The sequence below is a fragment of the Notamacropus eugenii genome, chromosome 1, assembly GCF_028372415.1.
Source record: "Notamacropus eugenii isolate mMacEug1 chromosome 1, mMacEug1.pri_v2, whole genome shotgun sequence".
Taxonomy (NCBI): Eukaryota; Metazoa; Chordata; class Mammalia; order Diprotodontia; family Macropodidae; genus Notamacropus; species Notamacropus eugenii.
The window spans coordinates 761,348,879-761,368,889 of NC_092872.1; the positions used below are offsets into that span (position 1 = coordinate 761,348,879).

Here is a 20,011-nt window from a genome sequence, read left to right on the forward strand (position 1 = left end):
CCGGGACTGCGCACGCTCGTGCACGTCCGGCCCGGAACCCAGAGGAAGAGGAGGAGGAGGAGGAGGAGGAAAAGTCAGGCCTGGGGGATCAGCTTGGAGAGTTAGGCGGGCGTCCCGGCGGTGCGGACGCGCACGGCTGCGAGCAGGTGAGAGAGGAGACCTAGGGGAGAGGCCTGGACCCTGGGCTGACGTGACCTCGGAGGCAGAGGTGGGTGGGGACCTAGGGGGAGGGGAGAGGCCAGTGCTGGGTCCAGGCGTGGGGTGGAGACTGTTTCAGGGGTTCACTGAGTAGGTGAGCAGAGCCCGGCCGACCGCAGACTCTGTATGTGACCTGAGCCAGGAGTTGGGGAGGGGCCCCTGGGACCGAAGCTCCTTCGGAGCTCACCAGCAAGGTCTGGGCAGGCCCCCTACCGCAGGGTGTCCCCGGACCTCCTCCCCTGAGCTGTGCTCCCCCTCCCTCACCTGTACCCTGCCCTGACTGGGGGATAGGGGCGGGAAATGGACCCCAAAGGAACCAGCCTGGGGAGGGCCCCCAAAGGAGGGCTGAGAAGGGTGGAGCCCAGCTCCCCCCATGCCATGGAGAGCCACAGGGGCAGTGAGACTCCAAGGATTGAGAAGACAGTGGAGACGGGGAAGTCTGGTGTGAATGTCAGCCTGTGAGCAGTGGGGAGGCAGGCCCTGGAAGCTAGAAAAGTGACCAGAGGGGTCAGAGGAAGTCTCTGAGGAGAGGAGATGATTTTGGGGGGAGGAAAGGGGGGGACATGGACAAGACCCCCAGCCAGGAACACCCAGGGAAGAGGAATAAGACCAGACCCTTGAGCGCATGAGGTGGATTTGGCACACTGTAGCATGGGGACCCTGGAGCAGCCTGGTCGTTCTAGGCACCATGTTTGGGAACCCAGAGGACACTGCAGCTCAGAAGGGCGGTGAGTTGGAAGTCATAGGGCTAGTCCAAGGACCTGGGGGTGTTTAGGGCTTGTGTGGGCCTGGCTGCCTGCACCCCTCCCCCATTTCCTCCTTTTCTCATCTTTACCACTTTGGGTTAGGGGGAATGAGGAGACACCAAAGTGTTTTGAAATGAGTTTATTGCCACTTTGGGGTTTTTTGTCGCAGTCCTTGTCAAATATATTCTTTTCCCAGGGAGGCCTCACTTAATACAAGAGTCCCTTCCACCTTCCTGTAGCTTCTCACCCCCGGGGTGCCCCACCTTGGCCTTGAAGGGAAAGTGGTGCTCAGTCTCCTTTCTGGATCCTGGGGGCTCTTTGTATGACTGGGGTCGCCATCAGCAACGCCCTTCTCCTGACTCTGCTCAGCCCCCAGACCCTACCTGCTGCCTCTGCCCATGCTCCTATAGGGTCTATGTGTTCTCCATAGCTCAGCCCTCAAAACCCTTCCCCCACTGACCCCAGTTACTTTGAGGCCTGCAGAAATGGTCTGTGCATCAGGGAGCTATGTGTCTTCTGAATCTTGAGGTCAGAGGGGAAGCGGAAGGGTGTGGGTCACTGGTCACTCCACCAACCAACAGCGTGTCTTTGTCCTGCAGCTTCTCTCCTCTGACAGTTTGCTGGGTCTGATGGACCATGTCACGGTTATACTCATGTCCACTTCCCTGATTTCTCTTCTAGTGGTCATTAGTAAGTTGGCTAGTCTTCTAAGAAGTGTTGACCCCTTATCCATTGGGGATAGCTCTTGGACATACACATACTTGTGTATGCGTGCATCTACATACACATGAACATGTGTATATGCGTGTGTGTATACCTTTGTATCTGTGCCGGTGTGTGTCTGCGTGTTTTACGTTTGTTTTATGTTCTAGTTATAGTAAATTTTTTGTTTAGTATTTAATATTCGTCCATATGTGTCTTGGACAGCAAGCCCTTCTCACAGGTATTTGCAAAGATGTTTTTCCCCAGTTGTTCATTTCCTTCTCATCTGAGGTGCATTGATTTTGTTGGTGTCAAACTTTTTAATTTCACATCGCTGAAATTATCTATTTTGGTTCAGGGTTCTTTGCCAGTTGTTGCTCTGCCTTCCATGCTCTGATTTCTTTAAATCTAAAAATGCTTTTACTGGTACCTTGCCTAAATTTCCTCAAAGTATTTCATTAGATTAAATGAAATAACTACTTGCCAGACTCTCGGCAAATCTTAGTCTAGATAAATGGTAGCCATCGTTATTAAGTCATGCTGTTCTTGGGGGCGGGGTGTGGGGGTGGGGGAATAGGTGTGGACTAGACCATAGGTAATGTAATCTGATGAATGCTTGGGATGGCCAGACTCAAAGAGAAGTCAGTCACTCCATAAACACTTGTAAGGCGTCTTCTCTGTGTTCCAAACACTGCCTGTGGGGGGAAATGCAAAAAAGAGGCAAAAGACATTCCCTCTGAGAGTTCACAATCTAAGGGGAAGATGAGCATACAAACAGAACAATGTCTAGCTATGTAAAAGGAATAATTGGGTACAGGGATGTTTGAAGAAGACCAGCCCCCCTGGCATGAGGGCTGCTTTCCACCTCTAGTGTCCACCTGATTCACCCAACTCTCACCTCTGTCTCCAAGAAGCTGGAGCATGTGCAGCAACCTCGCCCCAGTAAACTGTCTCTGCAGATGGGCTGAACCAGACTGGAGGTAAGTGACAGACCTCAAACCCATTGATGACTTAGGAATGCTTGCCTCAAGCATGTGAAGACTTCACCCAATAGGATTGGTGGATGAGAACAATCCCTTCCGTCAGCCATAAAGGCAGCTTAAGCAGGAGCTATGGAGTACTTAGAGCTTGGTCGGACATCAAAGACACCAGGGTAATCCAGTGCATCCTGGGCCATCTCAGGTTCAGCCACTAGATTTCAATGACTCAGGAAGAGAGAGTGAGACCAATGTTTTCAAGCAACTGTGCCTCACTTAAATCAAATTTACGCACAAATCAAAGATATCACCCGTAACGTTTTACCATTTTTATGTATCTCAAAGTCCTTTGACAACAGGCAAGTGATGAAGCAGCAGATACAGATATGCCGGGAGCTCTAGGCACAACCTTGCACACAGGTGGCCCAGCCTTTCACTGGAAGCAGTAGTGGGATTTGGCAGCCCCCTGGGTGGTGTCTAAGCAGTCTTTCTGAAGGGCGGCACTGCTTATAGCATGAGGAAGGGGCAAGGAAAGGTGCCCTAAAAATTGCATGCTTCACCAAACCTAACCCTGACCTGCTTACCCTTTATCCCGTCCTGTGGTTGAAACACGCACACGCGCACACACACACACACACACACACACACACACACACACACACACACACACACACACAAAATTTCAGCAAAGATGATTCCACTCACCATTGGCATATGGAATGTGTACATGCTTATAGACAACGCAAAATCCAGTAGACCTGAAAGATGAACAGCTCTTGTGAGAGAACTCAGCAGCTATCACATCCAAACAGACCTGAAAGATGAACAGCTCTTGTGAGAGAACTCAGCAGCTATCACATCCAAACAGTGAAACAAGGCTGGCAAATGAGGGCCAGCTTACTAAAGTTGGAGCTGGATGCACTTTTTCTGGAGTGGCCACAGTGAAGCAGGTGTAGGTTTTGCAATCAAAACTCATCTAGTCAACAAACTGATATGACTGCCAAAAGGAGCTCATGACAAGCTCATGACAATGTGATTGCTACTTTCAGGAAAACGTCACACCACCATCCTCAGTGCCTGGGCTCCCACCATGATGAACCATGGTGAGGTCAAAGAAAAGTTTTATGAAGACCTGGAGACCCTTATCATCAATGTGCCAAAAGAGGACAAATTTATAATTCTAAGTGACTTTAGTGCTAGAGGAGGCTCAGACTACTGGACATGACAGGGAGTCCTAGGGAGGAGTGGAAACAGCAACAGCCATGGTCATTCACTGCTGAAGACTTGCGCGTCACAGGACCTCATCACCGACACGGTCTTCCATTTACCTAAACATAAAAGTTCGTGGATGCACCCTCGCAGCAAACGTTGGCATGTAATAGACTTATGTGATTGTAAGGAGAAGAGACGACAAGATGTGAGAGTGACAAAGGCAATGCGTGGTTCAGTGCTGGGCTGATCATAGACTTGTCCTCTCTAAGCTAAATATTTGCATTCAACAAAAAATCCGCATCCCCAAGGCAAAATGACTACCATGTCATTCATGTCAACAGAGTGGACGACTTCTCTGAGCAAGAACAGTTTGTGGCTAATTTGGAGGGAAAGTTGAACTGACACAGTTGGCCACAGTGGAGCAGAAGAGGAGGGGGCAGCTCTCAGAGGCTTGGTGTACGGCCCTGCATCTGCTCATCTGGGTCAGAACACTCACAAACACCAAGACTGGTGATGAAACTGATGGGGAAATCAGAAGCTGTTCTGTGAAAAAACATGGATTCCACAGGGTTTACCAGCAGGACAGTTTACCCACCTCTAAGAAGGCAGCATTTAATTCCATCAAAAGTAAAGCACAAGTAAAGCTTAGAGAGATGCAGGATTCCTGGCTCAGCAGGAAGGCAGATGAAATTCAGTTTTATGCTGATAGGAACAATCCAAAGCTCTTTTATGATTCCCTGAAAGCTATTTATGGACCAAAAGCCTATGGTGCATCTCAACTACAATTGAGCTGATGGAGCCACAGTGTTGAGTGATAAGAACGTGATCCTAGAGAGATGGGCTGAGCACTTCCATAGTGTTCTCAACAGACCATCATCAATCGATGCTGAGGCCATTGACCGTTTACCTCAGGTTGAAGTCAGTCCCTCCTTAGCTGAACTTCCACCTGAAGAAGAGGTTCTGAGGGCCATTAGGCTCCTTTCATGTGGCAAAGCACCTGGTGCTGATTCTAATCCAGCAGAGATTTACAAAGTAGGGGGACCATTGCTTATACAAAAGCTGACTGGAATTTTCTGAGTTATATCACAAGAGGAGGCTACCTTCCCCTCTCCCCCAACTCAGGAGTTCAAGGTTGCCTCCACCGTCCATCTCTGTAAACGTAAAGGGAATAGATTTTCCTGTGACAATCACAAGGGGCTCTCTCTCTCAGTCATTGCTGGCAAGATTCTTGCTAAAGTCCACCTTAATAGGCTGATCCTTCACCTGGAAGATGGGCATATGCCTGAGAGCCTGTGTGGCTTCAGAAAGGGCCAAAGAACAGTCAATATGTTGTTTGCTGCCTGACAACTCCAGGAGAAATGCCAGGAGCAGAACAGAGCAGTACGCAATATTTGTAGATGTGACCAAGGCCTTTGATTCTGTAAGTCATGAGGGCTTATGGAAAACTGCATTAAAACGTGGTTGCCTAGAGAAGTTCATCAATATGTTACCCCAGTTTCACAGCAGCATGCTTGCCTAGGTTGTGTGTGATGAATGATGCTCTCACACTCTCCCACTCACCAGTGGAATGAAACAAGACTGTGTACTTGCTCCCATGCATTTTAGCATGGTGATTTCAACAGTGTTATCAGATGCCTTCAATAAGGATGAACTTGGCATCAAGGTCAGCGACTCTGGTGGTAAATTATCTAACTTGAAATGGCTACAAGCTGATACTAAAGTGGGGGGAGAAGTTGTTTGACTTTTTGTTCACAAATGATTGCGCACTCAGTGCAGCCTCTGAGGCTGAGATGCAGCAAAGTATGGTATTAGACTGACTACCAAACTGAAGGTCTGCAGAGCTGTTGTGCTGACCTCGTTGTGGTGTGCCTGTGAAACGTGGACAGTCTGCCAGTGCCATGCCAGGACACGGAATCGCTTCCATCTGAACTGTCTTACGAAGATTCTGATAAGAGACCAGACACTGAAGTCCTTGCTTGAGCTGAACTGCCAAGCATTCAAACTGTGCTTCAGAGAGTGCAGCTCCGATGGGATGGCCACGTTGTTGGAATGCCAAACATGTATCTGCCTAAAAGACAGTTTTATGAAGAATTCACACTAGACAGACACTGACATGGAGGTCAGAAAAAGTAATATAAGGACATTCTCAAGGTCTCTCTGAAGAACTTTGGAATTGATTGCACTGGCACAGATCACCCCGCATGGCATGTGCTGTATGAGCAAAGCAGAATTACAGTAGCTCAAAAGAAATGTGAGGTGCAAACACCTAGCGCCGTCTCCACTCCAAATATTCGTGTGGACTATCTGTGCCTGACCTGTGAGCCTTCTGGGCTCCTGATCAGCCACAGGCAGACACACTGTAGCTCAACCCCAACAGACTCATGTCATTTTAGGCCTCTTTGAGTATAATGGACAACAACCAGCCAACAAAGAGAGAGATCTGGAAAGGCTTCCTGTAGAAGGTGGGATTTTAGTGGGGACTTAAAGGAAGCTGGGGAAAGCAGCAGGCAGAGACAAGGAGGGAGAGCATTCCAGGCATGGGGGCACAGCCAGGATCTTGTTACTGGGAGGCCAGAAACACTGAAGGGTCCGGGGTGAGGGGCACAGTGTAAGAAGACTGGGAGGAAGTCATGAAAGGCTTTGAACACCAAGCAGAGCATTTTGTATTTGATCCTGGAGGCCACAGGGAGCCCCTGGAGTTCATCAAGCAGGAGGGTGACATATCAGACCTTCACTTTAGGAAAATTACTTTGTGCAGTCAGGAAGACCTGAGTTCAAATCTAGCCTCAGACACATAGTGACTATGTGATTCTGGTCTAACCCTGTTTGCCTCAGTTTCTTCAGCTGTTCAATGATCTGGAGAAGCAAGTGGCAGACCACTCCAGTATCTCTGCCAAGAAAACCCTAAATGGGTCACAAAGAGTTGGGCACACCTGAAACAACCCAAATGGGGGGGGGGGGGGGGAGGTGGCTTGCTCCACCAGGGAAGAGCTCATCTCTTTCAGGCCCCTCACCCTTGGGGTCACCATTTTTGCACGTCACTGAAATTAATGAGTTGGTTGGAGTGTCAGAGGGTGGGGTAGACAAGGCTAATGAATCTGAATCATGGAGCAGTGGCCCAAAGGGGCCCTCCCCTGCCAAGGTCAGATGTTCGCTTAGAAAAGCCTGTGCATTGTTTGGGGTTGGATTATTGGTATGAGTTTTTCTCTTAAGTACATTAAAGGCTAGTTATAGATGGGTTTTTTCTTTTCCAAAGTTTCTCTCTCTGTCTCTGTCTCTGTCTCTGTCTCTGTCTCTCTCTCTCTCTCTCTCTCTGTCTCTCTCTCTGTCTCTCTCTCTGTCTCTCTCTCTGTCTCTCTCTCTCTCTCTCTCTCTCTCTCTCTCTCTGTCTCTCTCTCTCTCTCTCTCTCTCTGTCTTTCTCCCTCCCTCCCTTCCTTCCTCCCTCCCTCCATCCTCCTACTCTCATTAGGGTGTGGCTCATATTCAGGGATCAATACAGTAGTCTGGTGGCCCAGTATTTAATGTGAGCTGGATCAGCACCATGGACAGCAAAATTGAGCTCTGGGGCTACTGACAGCCTCAGGTCTCTCAGTCAGTGGTGGCCAGAGATGGTTTGGGGGGGGTGTGGAAAGGGGCTGGCTCTAGGGAGCCTGGACCCCTGCCATTAAGAGCCTGTAACCTCTCCGAGACTGGAGTTCTGTTTCATAAGGTCCTGAGGGTCCCTGCTGTTGTCCTCGATTCTGTACCCTTTCTGGTACTTCTGTATCCCAGGCACCCAGAGGGTGGCCCCTGTGTGACTCTCATTAGATCTGGGGTCCATGGAGACTCTCCTGGGAACTCATCCCTCTAGACTACTGCATATTTTCTTGCTGGGACAGCTCTCCTGCCCCTCCTCGTGTCTCCATCCACCCTGCCCCCCTCACCTGTGACCAGCTTGCATTGTATTATCCCACTTGATCCTCCAGCCCTACAAAGGCAGTGCTATTATTAGCCTGATTTCATCTACTTTTTTAAATCTTGGCTTCCTAATCTTTTGTCTTCACCTCTCCCTTATTTCTTAATGTATCCCTCCCTTCCCCTTCTCAGGGAGCCAACCCTTGTAACAAAGATTTTTAAAGGGAAAAAAGAGCACAATAACCCACAAGTCATCTCTATGTGGCCCCATGTTCTGTGTTCCTGACCCATAGTCCTTCAGCCCTGGGAATAGGGGAAGAAGGTGTACTGTCCAAAGCCAGGTCCTCCAGATCCTCCCCGGAGATGGGGCTTTCCTGGACATTTTGCTCCTGTTCCCTTCTCTCTTGGGGGAGTTTGTCTCCTCCCATTTGGAATTAGGCCCTAGGACTGCCTGGGATGTGAGTGCAAACCCCGCTGCCCATCAGATCTGCAGGGAGAAGGGCCACCCCTTTGTCAGAGACTGGGGAAAATGACTTCATGAGTGGAGTCTCCTTGAGGGCAGGGCCTGTGCTGCTTTTGTATTTGAGAGAATTGGCACAGCATAGGCCCTGAATCCATGTGGTGAGGACAGGAAGGTGAGAAAGGTATAAAGGTATCCAGACACCTGCAGGCAGCAGAGGAGTGATGTGGACACCTGCCAGCGGTGTCTCGGGACGCTGGCAAACAGTATACTGGGACAACACATGCCCTTCCTCCTAACCCCCTCCAGTACTGTCTGTGCCCATCGTTTGTCATCTCTGTCTGCTCCGTTCAGGGTTGTTTTCCTTGGTGTTGCACTTACTGTTGGTGTTTTGGAGCGGTCTTTGCTATGTAAATAGTTTGAAGTTCTTTTGAGAACTCTTCTCTGGTCTCTATACATCCCATGAATAAGGTGCCGTGACTTGTGAGTGTCACCCAGACCTGCCTTGGGCACGCTCCTCTGGCCTGCTCATCTCTGAGGCAGCTGCTTTTGGCTCATGGGGGGACCTACTCTAGACCCTCCCTTTCCTCCCCAAGGCTGGGCCCTGGCACCTCCCCTGATGAGGTGGCAGCAGTGAGGCCTTTTGGAGTTACAGATGTTTCTGTGAAATACCCCCAGTAAAGCAAGTGATGTCCTTGAAGAGAAAAACGAAACCTTGTTTAAAAAAAAAGACCTAGGGTCAGGGGGAGACTGAGCTCCTTGAAGGCAGGGACTCTGCCTTCTGCCATTTAGCACAGAGTCTGCACATAGCACTTGACACTTGCTGGGGGGGATACAGACACAAAGCTAGGCACACACTTTCTAACTGAGGGAAACAACATGGCAGGGCTGGGAAGAGAGGTGGGCCCTGGAAGGAGAAAGGCGCCACCCGATGATGCATCTTTGCTCCCTTTTCAGGAACCAGAGCAGAGCTGGCTGGATTATGGTTTCATGATTGGAAAGGGCTGAAGGTAGAGGCTTGGGGGACTACCAGGGAGGGCCCATGCATAGTAGGCTCTTAATACATGCTGTTGACTGTTGAGTGAGATAGCAAAGTAGTCAAGAAAGGTCAAAAGTGGCAGTGGGCAGCTTCTGGACCAGCCCTTTTCAAAAAAAGAGTTTTTATAAGTTTAAAATTCTTATTGAGAGCTTTTATTTCGTAGTGCTTAGATTACTAACTTTATCCCTCCCATGCCCCAAGACTTGTCATTTGTAACAAAAAATGAAAAAAGAAAGGGAGAGGGGAGACATCTCTCAGGGCCTGTCTCTCGTGTTCTCCACCATCCCTCTGCTCTCCAGCAAAGCTGGGGGAGGAATGTGGCTGCACTTTGTTCAAAATGCGTCCTCGCTGATGCCTTTTCTTTCTCACATCCTCCTAGTTTTCCCCAGCATCCTCCGCTGCTCCTCCCCAAGAGCCAGCCCCTAGAACAAACCAGATTTTAAAGAAAAAGAGAAAAAATGCAAAACTCATTGCTGCATTGAAAGCCCGTGGAGGGCCAAGCCAGGCTTGCTCTCGGTAGGGCTGGAGCATCCACCTTGGATTTGGGTGCGCCATCTTTCTTTCCATTCACGTTGGATCCTTGTCACCAGTAGAGCATTTTCTTGGCTCAGCTGACCTCCCTCTGCATCCGTTCATACAGGTCCTCCCGCCGTTTCTCTGTGTTCGTCACGCGCACACCTCTGACAGCGCAGTCACACACCATCATAGTCCTATACCACAACTTGTTTACTCATTCTTCATTTCAGTTGGCATCTACCTTGTTTCCAGTTCTTAACTATTACGTAAAGTGCTTCTATAAATATGTTGGTATGTAAAGGAAATTTCTTATCTGGGTAGGAACCCCTAAGGAGCAGCGTCTCTGGCATCTTGGGTGATTTATTTGCATAATCCTAGAATGGTGGCACTTTGTCACCACTCTGCCAACATGTATCAGTGTGCCTGTCTCCCCCCACTCCCTCATCGTTGATGGTTGCTAGGTCTTTGCCAATTTGCAGGGTGTGGTTTTGATGGGCATTTCTCTTGTTATTTGTGATTGTGAATAGCTTTCAGTTCTTCCTTTGAGAACCTCCGGCCCCTTCTCCACAGGGGAATGAACCACATGATTTGTGGTCTGATAGATCATGGCCCAAATGGCCGAGTTGGCTGCTGTGGCCTCTACTTTCTCTTTTAACTTTGCAGCCGGGGCCAGCAGGATGAAAGACGTGGAAAAGCTGGAGAGCATCCGAGAAGACTGGTGAGTGAGGAAGGCTCCCCCTGGCCCAGAGCTCAGGTCTCCCCTCTTCCACCCCCACCCCTAACCCCTCTGACACTGCAGGTCCTTCATCCTCCAGACTGACTGCAGCTCTGTCCTCTCTGTCCCGGGGATCATCAGCGTCCTGGAAGGAGAAGGCCCTGGGGGAGGGGTTTGGGAGGGACAGCTTACTTCTCCTTGCCTCAGTTTCCCCATTTCAGGTTCTGTGACCTCTGAGGTCCCACCTCACTTAGATTCTACTCGTAATACAGAACATTTCAAAGGCTTTGGGGCTTGTGGAGAACGGGGGAAGGGAAAACAATAATCATTTGTATAATCCCCACCATGTGCCCAACACTGTGCTGGCACTCTTTAGTTACATTGTTTGATCCTCATGGCAAACCTGGGACATGGGCGCTGTTATGATCCCCATTTTACAGCTGAGGAAACTGAGGCAGGCAGAAATGAAATCACACAGCTAGAAGGTCTCTAAGGCTGGACTTGAACTCGAGTCTTGTTGATTCTGGGCCCAACCCCATCTCTGGGGGTCTTTGGTCAATAAATAATGACAGCCACGCTGCTGTCCTTCCACCTTGATGGGGGCAGCTTCGCCCATCAGCCGGCAGAGGCTTCACCAAATGAAGTGTGGCCCTGGACCAGGCCATGAGAAATGAAGACCTCTGAGTGCCGAGGACCCTCGAAGCCTGGGCCCCAGAGCCCCCCTCCCTTTATGCGTCAGGTCCTGGAGCAGCACATGTACCCTTCCTCTACATAAAGTTCTAGATATCTGCTGTCTCCCCACCGCAGTCACACACGACTGGCCGGAAGCAGTCACTTCCCCTTTACAGCCTTGTTCATCCATGGAATCACAGGCTCAGGGGCCACCCTCGTTGGTGTCCCCTTGGGTACTCCCCAGAAGCAGAGCTGTCTGTGATGGCCTGGACCACCCTCTGGGTCAGTGGGGGTGGCATGGGGTCCACCAGAGAAGCTCTGTGGGGGAGAACCTCCTTGGGGCAGGCAGTGAGGCCATTGTCTCCTTCGGGGGGTTTGAGTGCTAAAAGGCTAAACAGAGGGTCGGGGGGGGCGGTGTGGACGACTGGAGGCAGTGGGAAGCCCAGGCTGCCCAGAGACTCATTTTCTTCCTCCTTCCCTTAGGGCTTGTGACTCTGGAGCTGAGGACCAGAGCCCCCATGGCGGCCAGGCCAAGGGCTGTGAGCTTTTCTTTGACAGCCTCCTGGAGGAGGCCCAGAAAGTTGAGGGCCCCCCCTCAGCAGAGAGGAGGCAGGTGGGTCAGGGGTTGGTCCTGCCCTTTGACCAGAGCTGAGAAGATGAAAGGAACAGTCTCACATCTGGGCTCAGAAATTCAGCTTCATAAGAACAGATGGGAGAGATATGGCAGAGAAACCTAATGGTGTGGAGGCTGGCGGCAGTGGCCACGGGGTCTCCCCCGTTGAGCAAGGCTGGGGACCCCAGACTGGAGAAGCTTTGGTCCCCTTGTCCTCCAGCCTGGCCATCTCTCATCACTTCTGGGTGCCGTACTTAGAATGGATGCTCAGTAGTCAGGCCAGGCCATATGAGGATGGATTGTGTGGAGCATTTATCTGGAGAAGAGAGGACTCCCATGGTAGAACTGCATCCCATATTTGAGGGATCAGCCCCACCCTGCCTGGCCCCCAAGGGGCACATCAAGGTTGAGGTCCTGAGTGAGAAGACCTGCCTCAGGCCAGGTTGGGGGAGCTGTCCCAGGCATGAATCACCCTGGGTGGCTGCTAAGATGTTCCCTAGCTTTGGGTCCAATGGGTTTGAGCCCTGCAGTCTCAACCACAGCCCAGACGATCAGGGAGTCACTGAGTTCCCTCCTGTCACTGAGGGAGGAGCCCAGGATCCAGCCAAGAGCCTTTAAGGGAGGGCAGTGCTTGGGAATTCCTGAGAAAGGACCTTGTCCTGGGGCTCCCTCTGTTTCCAGGGACCATGGTGATGCCAAAGCCAAGGGTGGCTCTCAGAGGCTCCCAGCAGAATGTCCTGGGTGCCTGGGGTACACCCTGCTGGTTCCTCAGGCTCTTCTTCTGGGTGCATCCTTGTGGGGAGATGGCTGGGGGAGGGGCCCGCTGGCTGCCTCCATTTCCCTTGTGGGTCTTTTGCAGGCCGATGTGAGCATCGCACTGTGGAAGAATGGATTCACCGTGAATGACGAGTTCCACAGTTACCAGGACGGTGCCAGCCAGCAGTTCCTGAATGCCGTCAGGAAGGGGTGAGTGACCATGACGAACCATCCCCTTTGGTGGATGTGTTGAGAGAGCTGGCCACCAGTCATGGGAAGGCATTAGTGACATCAGAGCAGAGGAAAGGAAGGGAGCCTGAGAAGAATGAGATCCGTGGCTCAGCTCTATTGAGGAGGCCCAGAGAAGGACAGGGGCAGGTCCTGGCTGAGCCTCACCAGAGGGATTTCTGCAGGGCATAGGAGCAAGCTGGGCTGGCAGCCAGGCAGGGGAGATTAGAAACCAGGGCCTCTGAGAAGGGGGAGCCAAGACAGGGTCAGAGCTGGCCTTGCACATACCTGGTGATTGAGGCAAGGAGTGATGGGCACCTGCCCCTAGTTGCTGAAAGGGCTGTCAGGCCACGAAGCCAGAGCCTCAGTCTTCCTGAGGATCCCAGCTGAAGGGAGATTGCTGTCCTTCCTGGGGCAGCTGGGGGGTGCCACAGTGCCTTTGGTGATGGGTCTGGAGTCAAGGAGTCATGAGTTCAAATCCAGCCTCAGACATTCCCTTACTGTGTGACCTTGGGCTGCCTGCCTTAGTTTCCTCATCTGCAAAATGAGGTGGCTGGACTCCGAGGCCCAGACATTGGCCTGCCTCCCATCCCACCCTCTGAGGCGCCTCCCAAGGATCAGCTTGTTTAATAAGAATAACACAATAGTTCACATTGGGCCAGCCACCACTCCAAGTGCTTTTCATCTGTTATGAAGAAGATTTTGTAGTCCCCAAGGCAGGCAGCGGTGGGGCAACTCCCCCAGGTCACTGACTGCCCTGGGCCCTGGGCTACCATGAGCTGCCTGATGGGGAATTCCTCACAGGCAGAGCCAGGCCCTGTGCTGAGAACTAAGGATACAGGAGCTTGAAGTCTAATGGAGTGGGGGGGGGGAGGCTTTAGTATCTTCACAGGCTCCCCTTTGCCCAGAGCCCCTCCTCTCCCTGGTGCAGACCCTCATCCCTCTCCCCTTTCCAGGGCTCCCTACCTCCAGTCTCTCCTCTGCTCAGCCCTCCCCTCCTCATATCCCCCTTGAGCCAGGCTCACACCTCTGCTTCCAGGCTTGCTCCCTGGTACCCTCTGGGCATGCTGTGCTCTAGCTCCACAGCCCCTAGGCCTTCCCCACTCCTGCCATCAAGTTTCTCGTTTCACTAAAAGCCTGACCTGCCTCCTCCTGGGGTACAGCATTCCTTGCACCCAGGGCCCCCCAGAAGGACACAAGAGCAGCCCAGGTAGCACAGGCTGGCCTACTTTTAACTCTTGGCATTTTCCTGGGTTCTGTTCTTCCCAAGAGAGCTGCCTTCGGAGCTGCAAGGAATGTTTGACAAGGAGGAAGTAGATGTGAAAGTGGAGGATAAGAAGAAGGAGGTGTACATGTCCAAGAAGCCTGCTTTCCAGCCCTTCTCTGGGCTGGGCCACCGCCTGGGCAGGTAGGCAGGGCATAGCATGCCCTGGGGGGACTCTACCCGGGGGCAGAGATGCCAGCTGCTCCTTTGTTCAACTTTAAACCAATGTGTACTTTGCCCTCCCTAGACAGCCACACCTTGTGCCCAAGAAAGAAATCACTGGTTGTCTTTGCACAGTTGCAGGTAGGGTCAGTGCCTCTGCACACAGTGCCAAGGCCACTCGCTCTTGGTTGGTCCTATGGACTGAGGAGGGCAGAGTGGTGGGCATCCCTGCAGCCCCCACCCAGGGGCATGGCACGCAGAATTCTGGGGCTCACTGCATTTTTTCTCTCACAGTGCTACCCCAAGAATAGTTTCAAAGGTCAGCAGCGGAGACTCTAGGAGCCCAAAGGCTCTCATCTCTGTCCCCTTGAACCCCTTGGAACCTATCACCAGCATCCAGATCTGGCTGGCCGACGGGAAGAGGCTGGTGCAGAGATTCAACGTGTCTCACAGGTGTGTGTTCTGGGACAGAGCTGTGCAGGGCAGGGCAGGGCATGGGGCTCTGGGTACTCTTTTATTTAACTCAGTGTGAGAGAGAATTTACCGGCCCCAAAAAAGAGCCCTTCACATAGTGGCTGAGATGGCCTGGAAGCTGCTGCTCTGTGAGAAGATCTCAGCTTCTCACCAGAATTTGGAGCGTGAACCCCTCTACCACAGGCTCCATCCCACCTTCATGTGGTGTATTTACTTCACATCCCACCACCAGGGCTCTATTCCCCCCCGGTATATTCACACCCCCCACCAGGCCACCCCCCTCATGTGATGTGTTCCCACCCCTCAACCCCAGTTCCCGTCCCCTACACACACACCCCAGGGCTGCATCCCCACTCATGCATGCATTCATTATTCTGAGGAAGGAAAGGCAAGCTCAAGAGAGGCCCCACCACCACTGTGTTAGAGTCCAGAAAATGCCACTGACATTCTGTTGTTTCCATAGGAACCATCTCAGCTCCATCTGCCCTCTGAGAGACCCTATAAATATAATAGACCAAATTAATAAAATTAAAATCACAGGATGATCTCATTAGATACAAAGCTTTTGATAAGTGCCATGCATTCTTCTGTAACAACAAAAAGACTTCTCCTTAACTTGATAGATAGGTTGTCTACACCTAACACCTGGCCAGCTAAGAACTGAGAAGCGGGTAGATGACAGCACCCTTCTCTAGAAAGAAGATATTTCTTTAGGTGGGTCAGTAGTCTGTGTCTAAAACCACAAGCCAGCATTAGAGCTGATGGAGGAACAATAGAGGCCTTTCCAGTAAGACCAGGGGTAAAGTGGCTGTCACTGCTTCAGACATGCTGGCTGTAGCAATAAGACAGGAGGAAATTAAGAGAATACACGGATTCAACTGAAAAAGCAACTGAAACAATTTCAGCAAAGAAACAGCATATAAAATAAGCCTGAACCCAGGAAGAAGAGATAAAAAGAGAAATCCATGCAGAAAACTGGAATGGGTAAACTATCTGGGAGTCTGCCTCCCAAGACATCCAGGAAGCACAAGTTGAAGACACTATTTATAGCAGGAAAGATTGACCTAAATAAGTAGAGGCAGTAAAAGTGACAGGACCTAAGTTAATGTACTTATGTGGTGCCACACCAATCAAACAACTAAAGAATTGCTTTCTAGAAATAGAAAAAAAAAACTGTAACAGAAGCCCTGGAGAAATTACCTGGTCAAGAACCTCAAGGGAAATAATGAAAAGAGCGGGAAGGAAAGGGATCTAGCAGGGCACGATCTCCAACTGCTACTACAAGGTAGTAACCACAGGTTAAAAGACAGGAACATAGGTCCATGGGACAAACTTGATGCACATTGTATAGAAACACAGTAGCCTCACTGCCTAGTTGGGGACCCATGTAATCCCCAACTTGTGGAGAAAAACCACACACCACCACCTCCCAGCCCACAGGAAGACCAGTTGGCAGAAATTGTAGGTAGAACAAGATCTCCCACCATACACTTGTCAGCTCCAGAAGGCTATCTGACCCAGAGGAAAGATCACACTGTCCACAAGCTGGAACAGAAGGCAAGGAGCCACTTTGCCACTGTGGACAAGAGGCCTTGAGCAAAGAAAGGTTAGAGAGGGCCACCAGAGAGAAAGTAGACAAGCTCCCACACAAAATCAAAGCACATAAAATCGGGGAGACTGTCTGGGGAGATCTTTGCAAAGCATCTAGAGTAAAGGTCTGATATCCAGGGTCCATAAGGAGCCTCATGATTCAAAACAGAAGTGGCCAAAGGCAGCATTCAAAGGAAGCATCTAGGCTCTCAGCAGCTCTATGAAGTGGTGCTCCAGATCACTGAGGATAAGAGAAATGCCCAGTAATGCCAGTCATCATCACCAACATCACAGTGATCACTTTTATTTAGCACTTTAAGGTTAGCACACATTTCACAGCTTTTCGTTTGACTGTCACAACACCCCTGGTTTACAGATAAGAAAACTAAGGTAGGTAGAACTGGTGACGTGCCCAGAAGGACCCAGCCGGTCAGTGCCTGAGTCCTGAATCTGCTGCACTACTTGGCTGCCTCTGACATGCTACCTCCTACCTATCAGATTAGTAAAGGCCAAGCACAGAAAAGGAGAAGGCTACATGTTAGGGGAAGGGCTGAGGGGAAAACAGATCCATGATGGGTTTGCCTTGTCTGACTATATCTGTGGTTACAAGGTCTGGTTTTCTTTTTTGTTGGGGGGAGGTGGGGAGGAGGAGACCCTTTAAGTGAAAGAAAAAAAAGAAAAGGAAACCGTTTAAGAAGCCAGCCAGGAACACTGGCTCCTGAACAGAGAGGGATTCAGAAAGAAACAGATGAGCAGCTTTGGAAAGGAGTGTTGGACTGGATTTGGTTATTTTTGAGCAACCATGATGGAGATTCATGATTTCAGGCACCAATCCTTTATTTCTGTTCTCCTGTGCTGACAGAGATGCCCTTCTTTGGGGATGTTTATCACATTCAGAATCACTAGACATTTTTTAAGCCCAGAGTAGGGATGCAGTTTCAACTCAATTCCACATTTACTAAGCCCCTACTATGTGCCAGGCACTATGATGAGTATTGTAGATAGGGAGACCAAAATGAAATCTTCCCTCACCCCAGGGAGCTTGCATTCTGTTAAGGAAGGGGGATCATTTGGATGCAACTGAGTGAATACAAGGTGGGAAGGGGAAGTTCTCAGAACAGGTTGGGGGAGGGCATCAGGACAGATGTTGTGGCATAGGTAGTGCCTGAACTGAGGCTTGAAGGCACACCAGGTTGCCAAGAGAGAGGGATAAGGAGTGAGGGGGAAGATGCAGAGAAGGTTTGAGGAGGGAAAAGAGGGAAGCTGAGCTCGCCCTAGCAGGTGGCCCTGGACCTCGGCCTTTGGAGAAGGGCAGCTTGGTTGGGGAAAGGATGGGACCTAATACGACCCAGTGCTGGGAGCGGATGAGTCTTCAGAGCGCTTGTTAATTCTGAGTCCTCACTCACCAGGGTGAGCCATGTCCGAGACTTCATCACGAAATATGAAGGCTCCCAAAGGAATCGGCCCTTCACCCTAGTCACTGCTCTTCCTGCCCTCAAGCTGCTGGATGACACCCTTACACTGGAGGAGGCAGAGCTGCAGAATGCTGTGGTCATCCAGAGACGTCAGACCACGCAGGCCACGTTCCATGGTCTGTCCTAGCCCTGACACTGGACAGCCTCTTTTGAGTGGTCCCCTAGAGGAAGGGCTTGGGGGCGCAGGGATTAGGGGTGTGCAGTGAGTGGGAGGTAGAGCACTGCCCTTCTCCTGCGCTGACCGTAGGAGTAATGCTCCTGCCTCTTTCAAACGAAATTTGAGCATGAGCCAGCTGCCTTGTGGGCTTGTTGGCAGGTCAGCCATTTCCTCCCCAAGATCTGATCTCAGGCTGGGAGCTGAGTGGTGGCTGCTCTGGCATCCTCAGGAGCAGTGGCATGTTGATGTGAACAATGTGTATCTTAGATCTGGTTTATTCTGCAAATGAGATTTCTTAGAAGTTGTAGATGCTTCTCTCCTCCCGGGCCTCTTCCTCTGCCAGATGCAGGGTGGTGACTGAAGCTCCCTGTGGTATCCAGCTGGTGACTCTCTACCCTGGCTTGCAAGGGGTCTCCCCTCTGGTACTTCATTGAAGGGCTTTCTCTCTGCCTGCCTGTGTCTGGAGTTCTAAGTGATGCAGCTGCCAAGCACCCTGAGGTTCTTGTGTTTTTTATGTGGTGATACTGAATGGAAGTGATTAAATCAGAGTAAGGAGCAGGAGTCTAGGGGGAGGGGCCCCTTCCCCATTTGTAAGTGCCCCACATCTGGGAGGGCAAATCCAAGCATCCCACCTGGTGCAGGCTACATCCTGCTCTCCTTTGCATGTCTGTGGTCAAGGCTCATACTTGGATCCCAGGAAAATGCTGCAAATAAAACACAAGACCTGGGGGAAAGTAAATCCTGTACCATGCATGCCGCAGGGCTGCCCCTCCACTGGATTTTTTGGGAGTGATGGGGCCTCCTCCCACCCACCACCACCACTACCACCTCCAGGAAATCATCAGGAGAGCTGCACATTATTCCCAACATTTTAGGATAGCCACTACTTAGAAGGCAAAGCAGCTGGAAATGGCAGTGCCACCCAGCCACCAAACACACCTGTCCCAGATTCCTCAGAAGAGGAAGGGAGGCTCAGCCTCTCCTGATGATTGCTTTCCTCAGGGATGTGGAGGAGGCCACTTGGTTGGAGGACTGCCCTCTCCACCAGATTCTCAGCCCCAACAGTTGCCCCCGTGCCCTGCCCAGCCCCTTCTGTCCCTTCTCAGCATTGGCAGAATGCCTGGGGGATGGCCAGCTGCTCCCTCAGGAGGAGGAGGAGGCATCCACATGGTGGATGCCACCAGAATCCAAGAGGAGGAGGGACCTGGCCTCTTGGGCAGAAACCGACCTTTTGGGAACTGTGGAGTCTGCTTCTGATGGGCACCATGTCAGAATCTCTCAGGGACGAGAATTGCCCATCTCTGTCCTGGAAGCTACTAGATGGTGGCTTGGAAAGCTTTTCTGAAGGATGATTGTGAGGAATTATCCTGACCTCAGACTGTTAAGAGGAGAGGGAGTTTCCACCGCTCTGGGGCAGGACTCACAGCAGCGTGCTGGTCCACAGACCCTGCACCAGGGGTTCAGTGGCTGCATCCTTCGAGCCTGACAGACAGAGCAGCAAGACCCGGTCATTGAGTACTGGTGCTGCTGCCAGTCTGACGGTGAGTGGCAAGGAGCTGACTTCAGTGCCTTAAATCATTTAGGACAATTCATTGCGAAGTGGCTGGGATTGTTCCCTTAAGTTGGAAATAACTGGAAACAATTTGTGTGTGTGTGTTTCTGAGAACACGGTGGCATGCAGCCACGACTTCCCCCTGTCCTTAGCATTGCAATATGCAACTCAGCGTTTTAAATAAACTTAGAAAAACCATAGAGGGCTTCTGTCAACACTGGGACAGAAAAGGGCCTGGGTTCCAGGTCTAGCTGGCTGGGGGGGTGGGGGAGGGACGTGGGGAAACCGACTGCTCCCTCTTTGAGACTATGATAGGAACCAAGAAGACAGCCAGGCACGATCTAATGGGTGGTCAGGATTGGGGGGCAGCACATTTCAGAGAGCCCCTTGGAGTATTGCTTCAGGGGGGAGAAGAAATGCCAAGAACGAAACTGTAAAAACCCAATGGGGAAGAATCATTCCAATGAAGAGGGGAAAGGATGATCCAAGTACAGGGATAGATGTGGACATACAGAGAATTCACCAACCACCTTAGATTTTCAAAGAAACGTGCAAAGGATGAAAGTGGGGCCAGGAAGTGACCGCCAGGAGGGCAGGTCCTATACATG

The 20,011-nt window shown here is 51.0% G+C and overlaps 1 protein-coding gene across 3 annotated transcripts; it reads left to right on the plus strand.

Moving 5' to 3' along the window:
• The first annotated feature begins 1 nt into the window (after position 1).
• UBXN2A (UBX domain protein 2A) lies at positions 2-19,601 on the plus strand. Of its 3 annotated transcripts, none has more exons than XM_072650481.1 (7): positions 2-146; positions 10,409-10,463; positions 11,616-11,745; positions 12,605-12,711; positions 14,000-14,137; positions 14,450-14,608; positions 17,629-19,601. In XM_072650481.1, exons 2-7 carry the CDS (start codon positions 10,423-10,425, stop codon positions 17,819-17,821), a joined length of 768 nt encoding a protein of 255 aa, XP_072506582.1. In that variant the 5' UTR covers positions 2-146; positions 10,409-10,422; the 3' UTR covers positions 17,822-19,601. The 3 variants fall into 3 exon arrangements, with proteins under 3 accessions (XP_072506582.1, XP_072506549.1, XP_072506529.1); XM_072650448.1 differs by lacking the exon at positions 17,629-19,601 and adding an exon at positions 15,093-16,021 and having other exon boundaries at positions 9-146; XM_072650428.1 differs by having other exon boundaries at positions 15-208.
• The last annotated feature ends 410 nt before the right edge of the window (positions 19,602-20,011 follow it).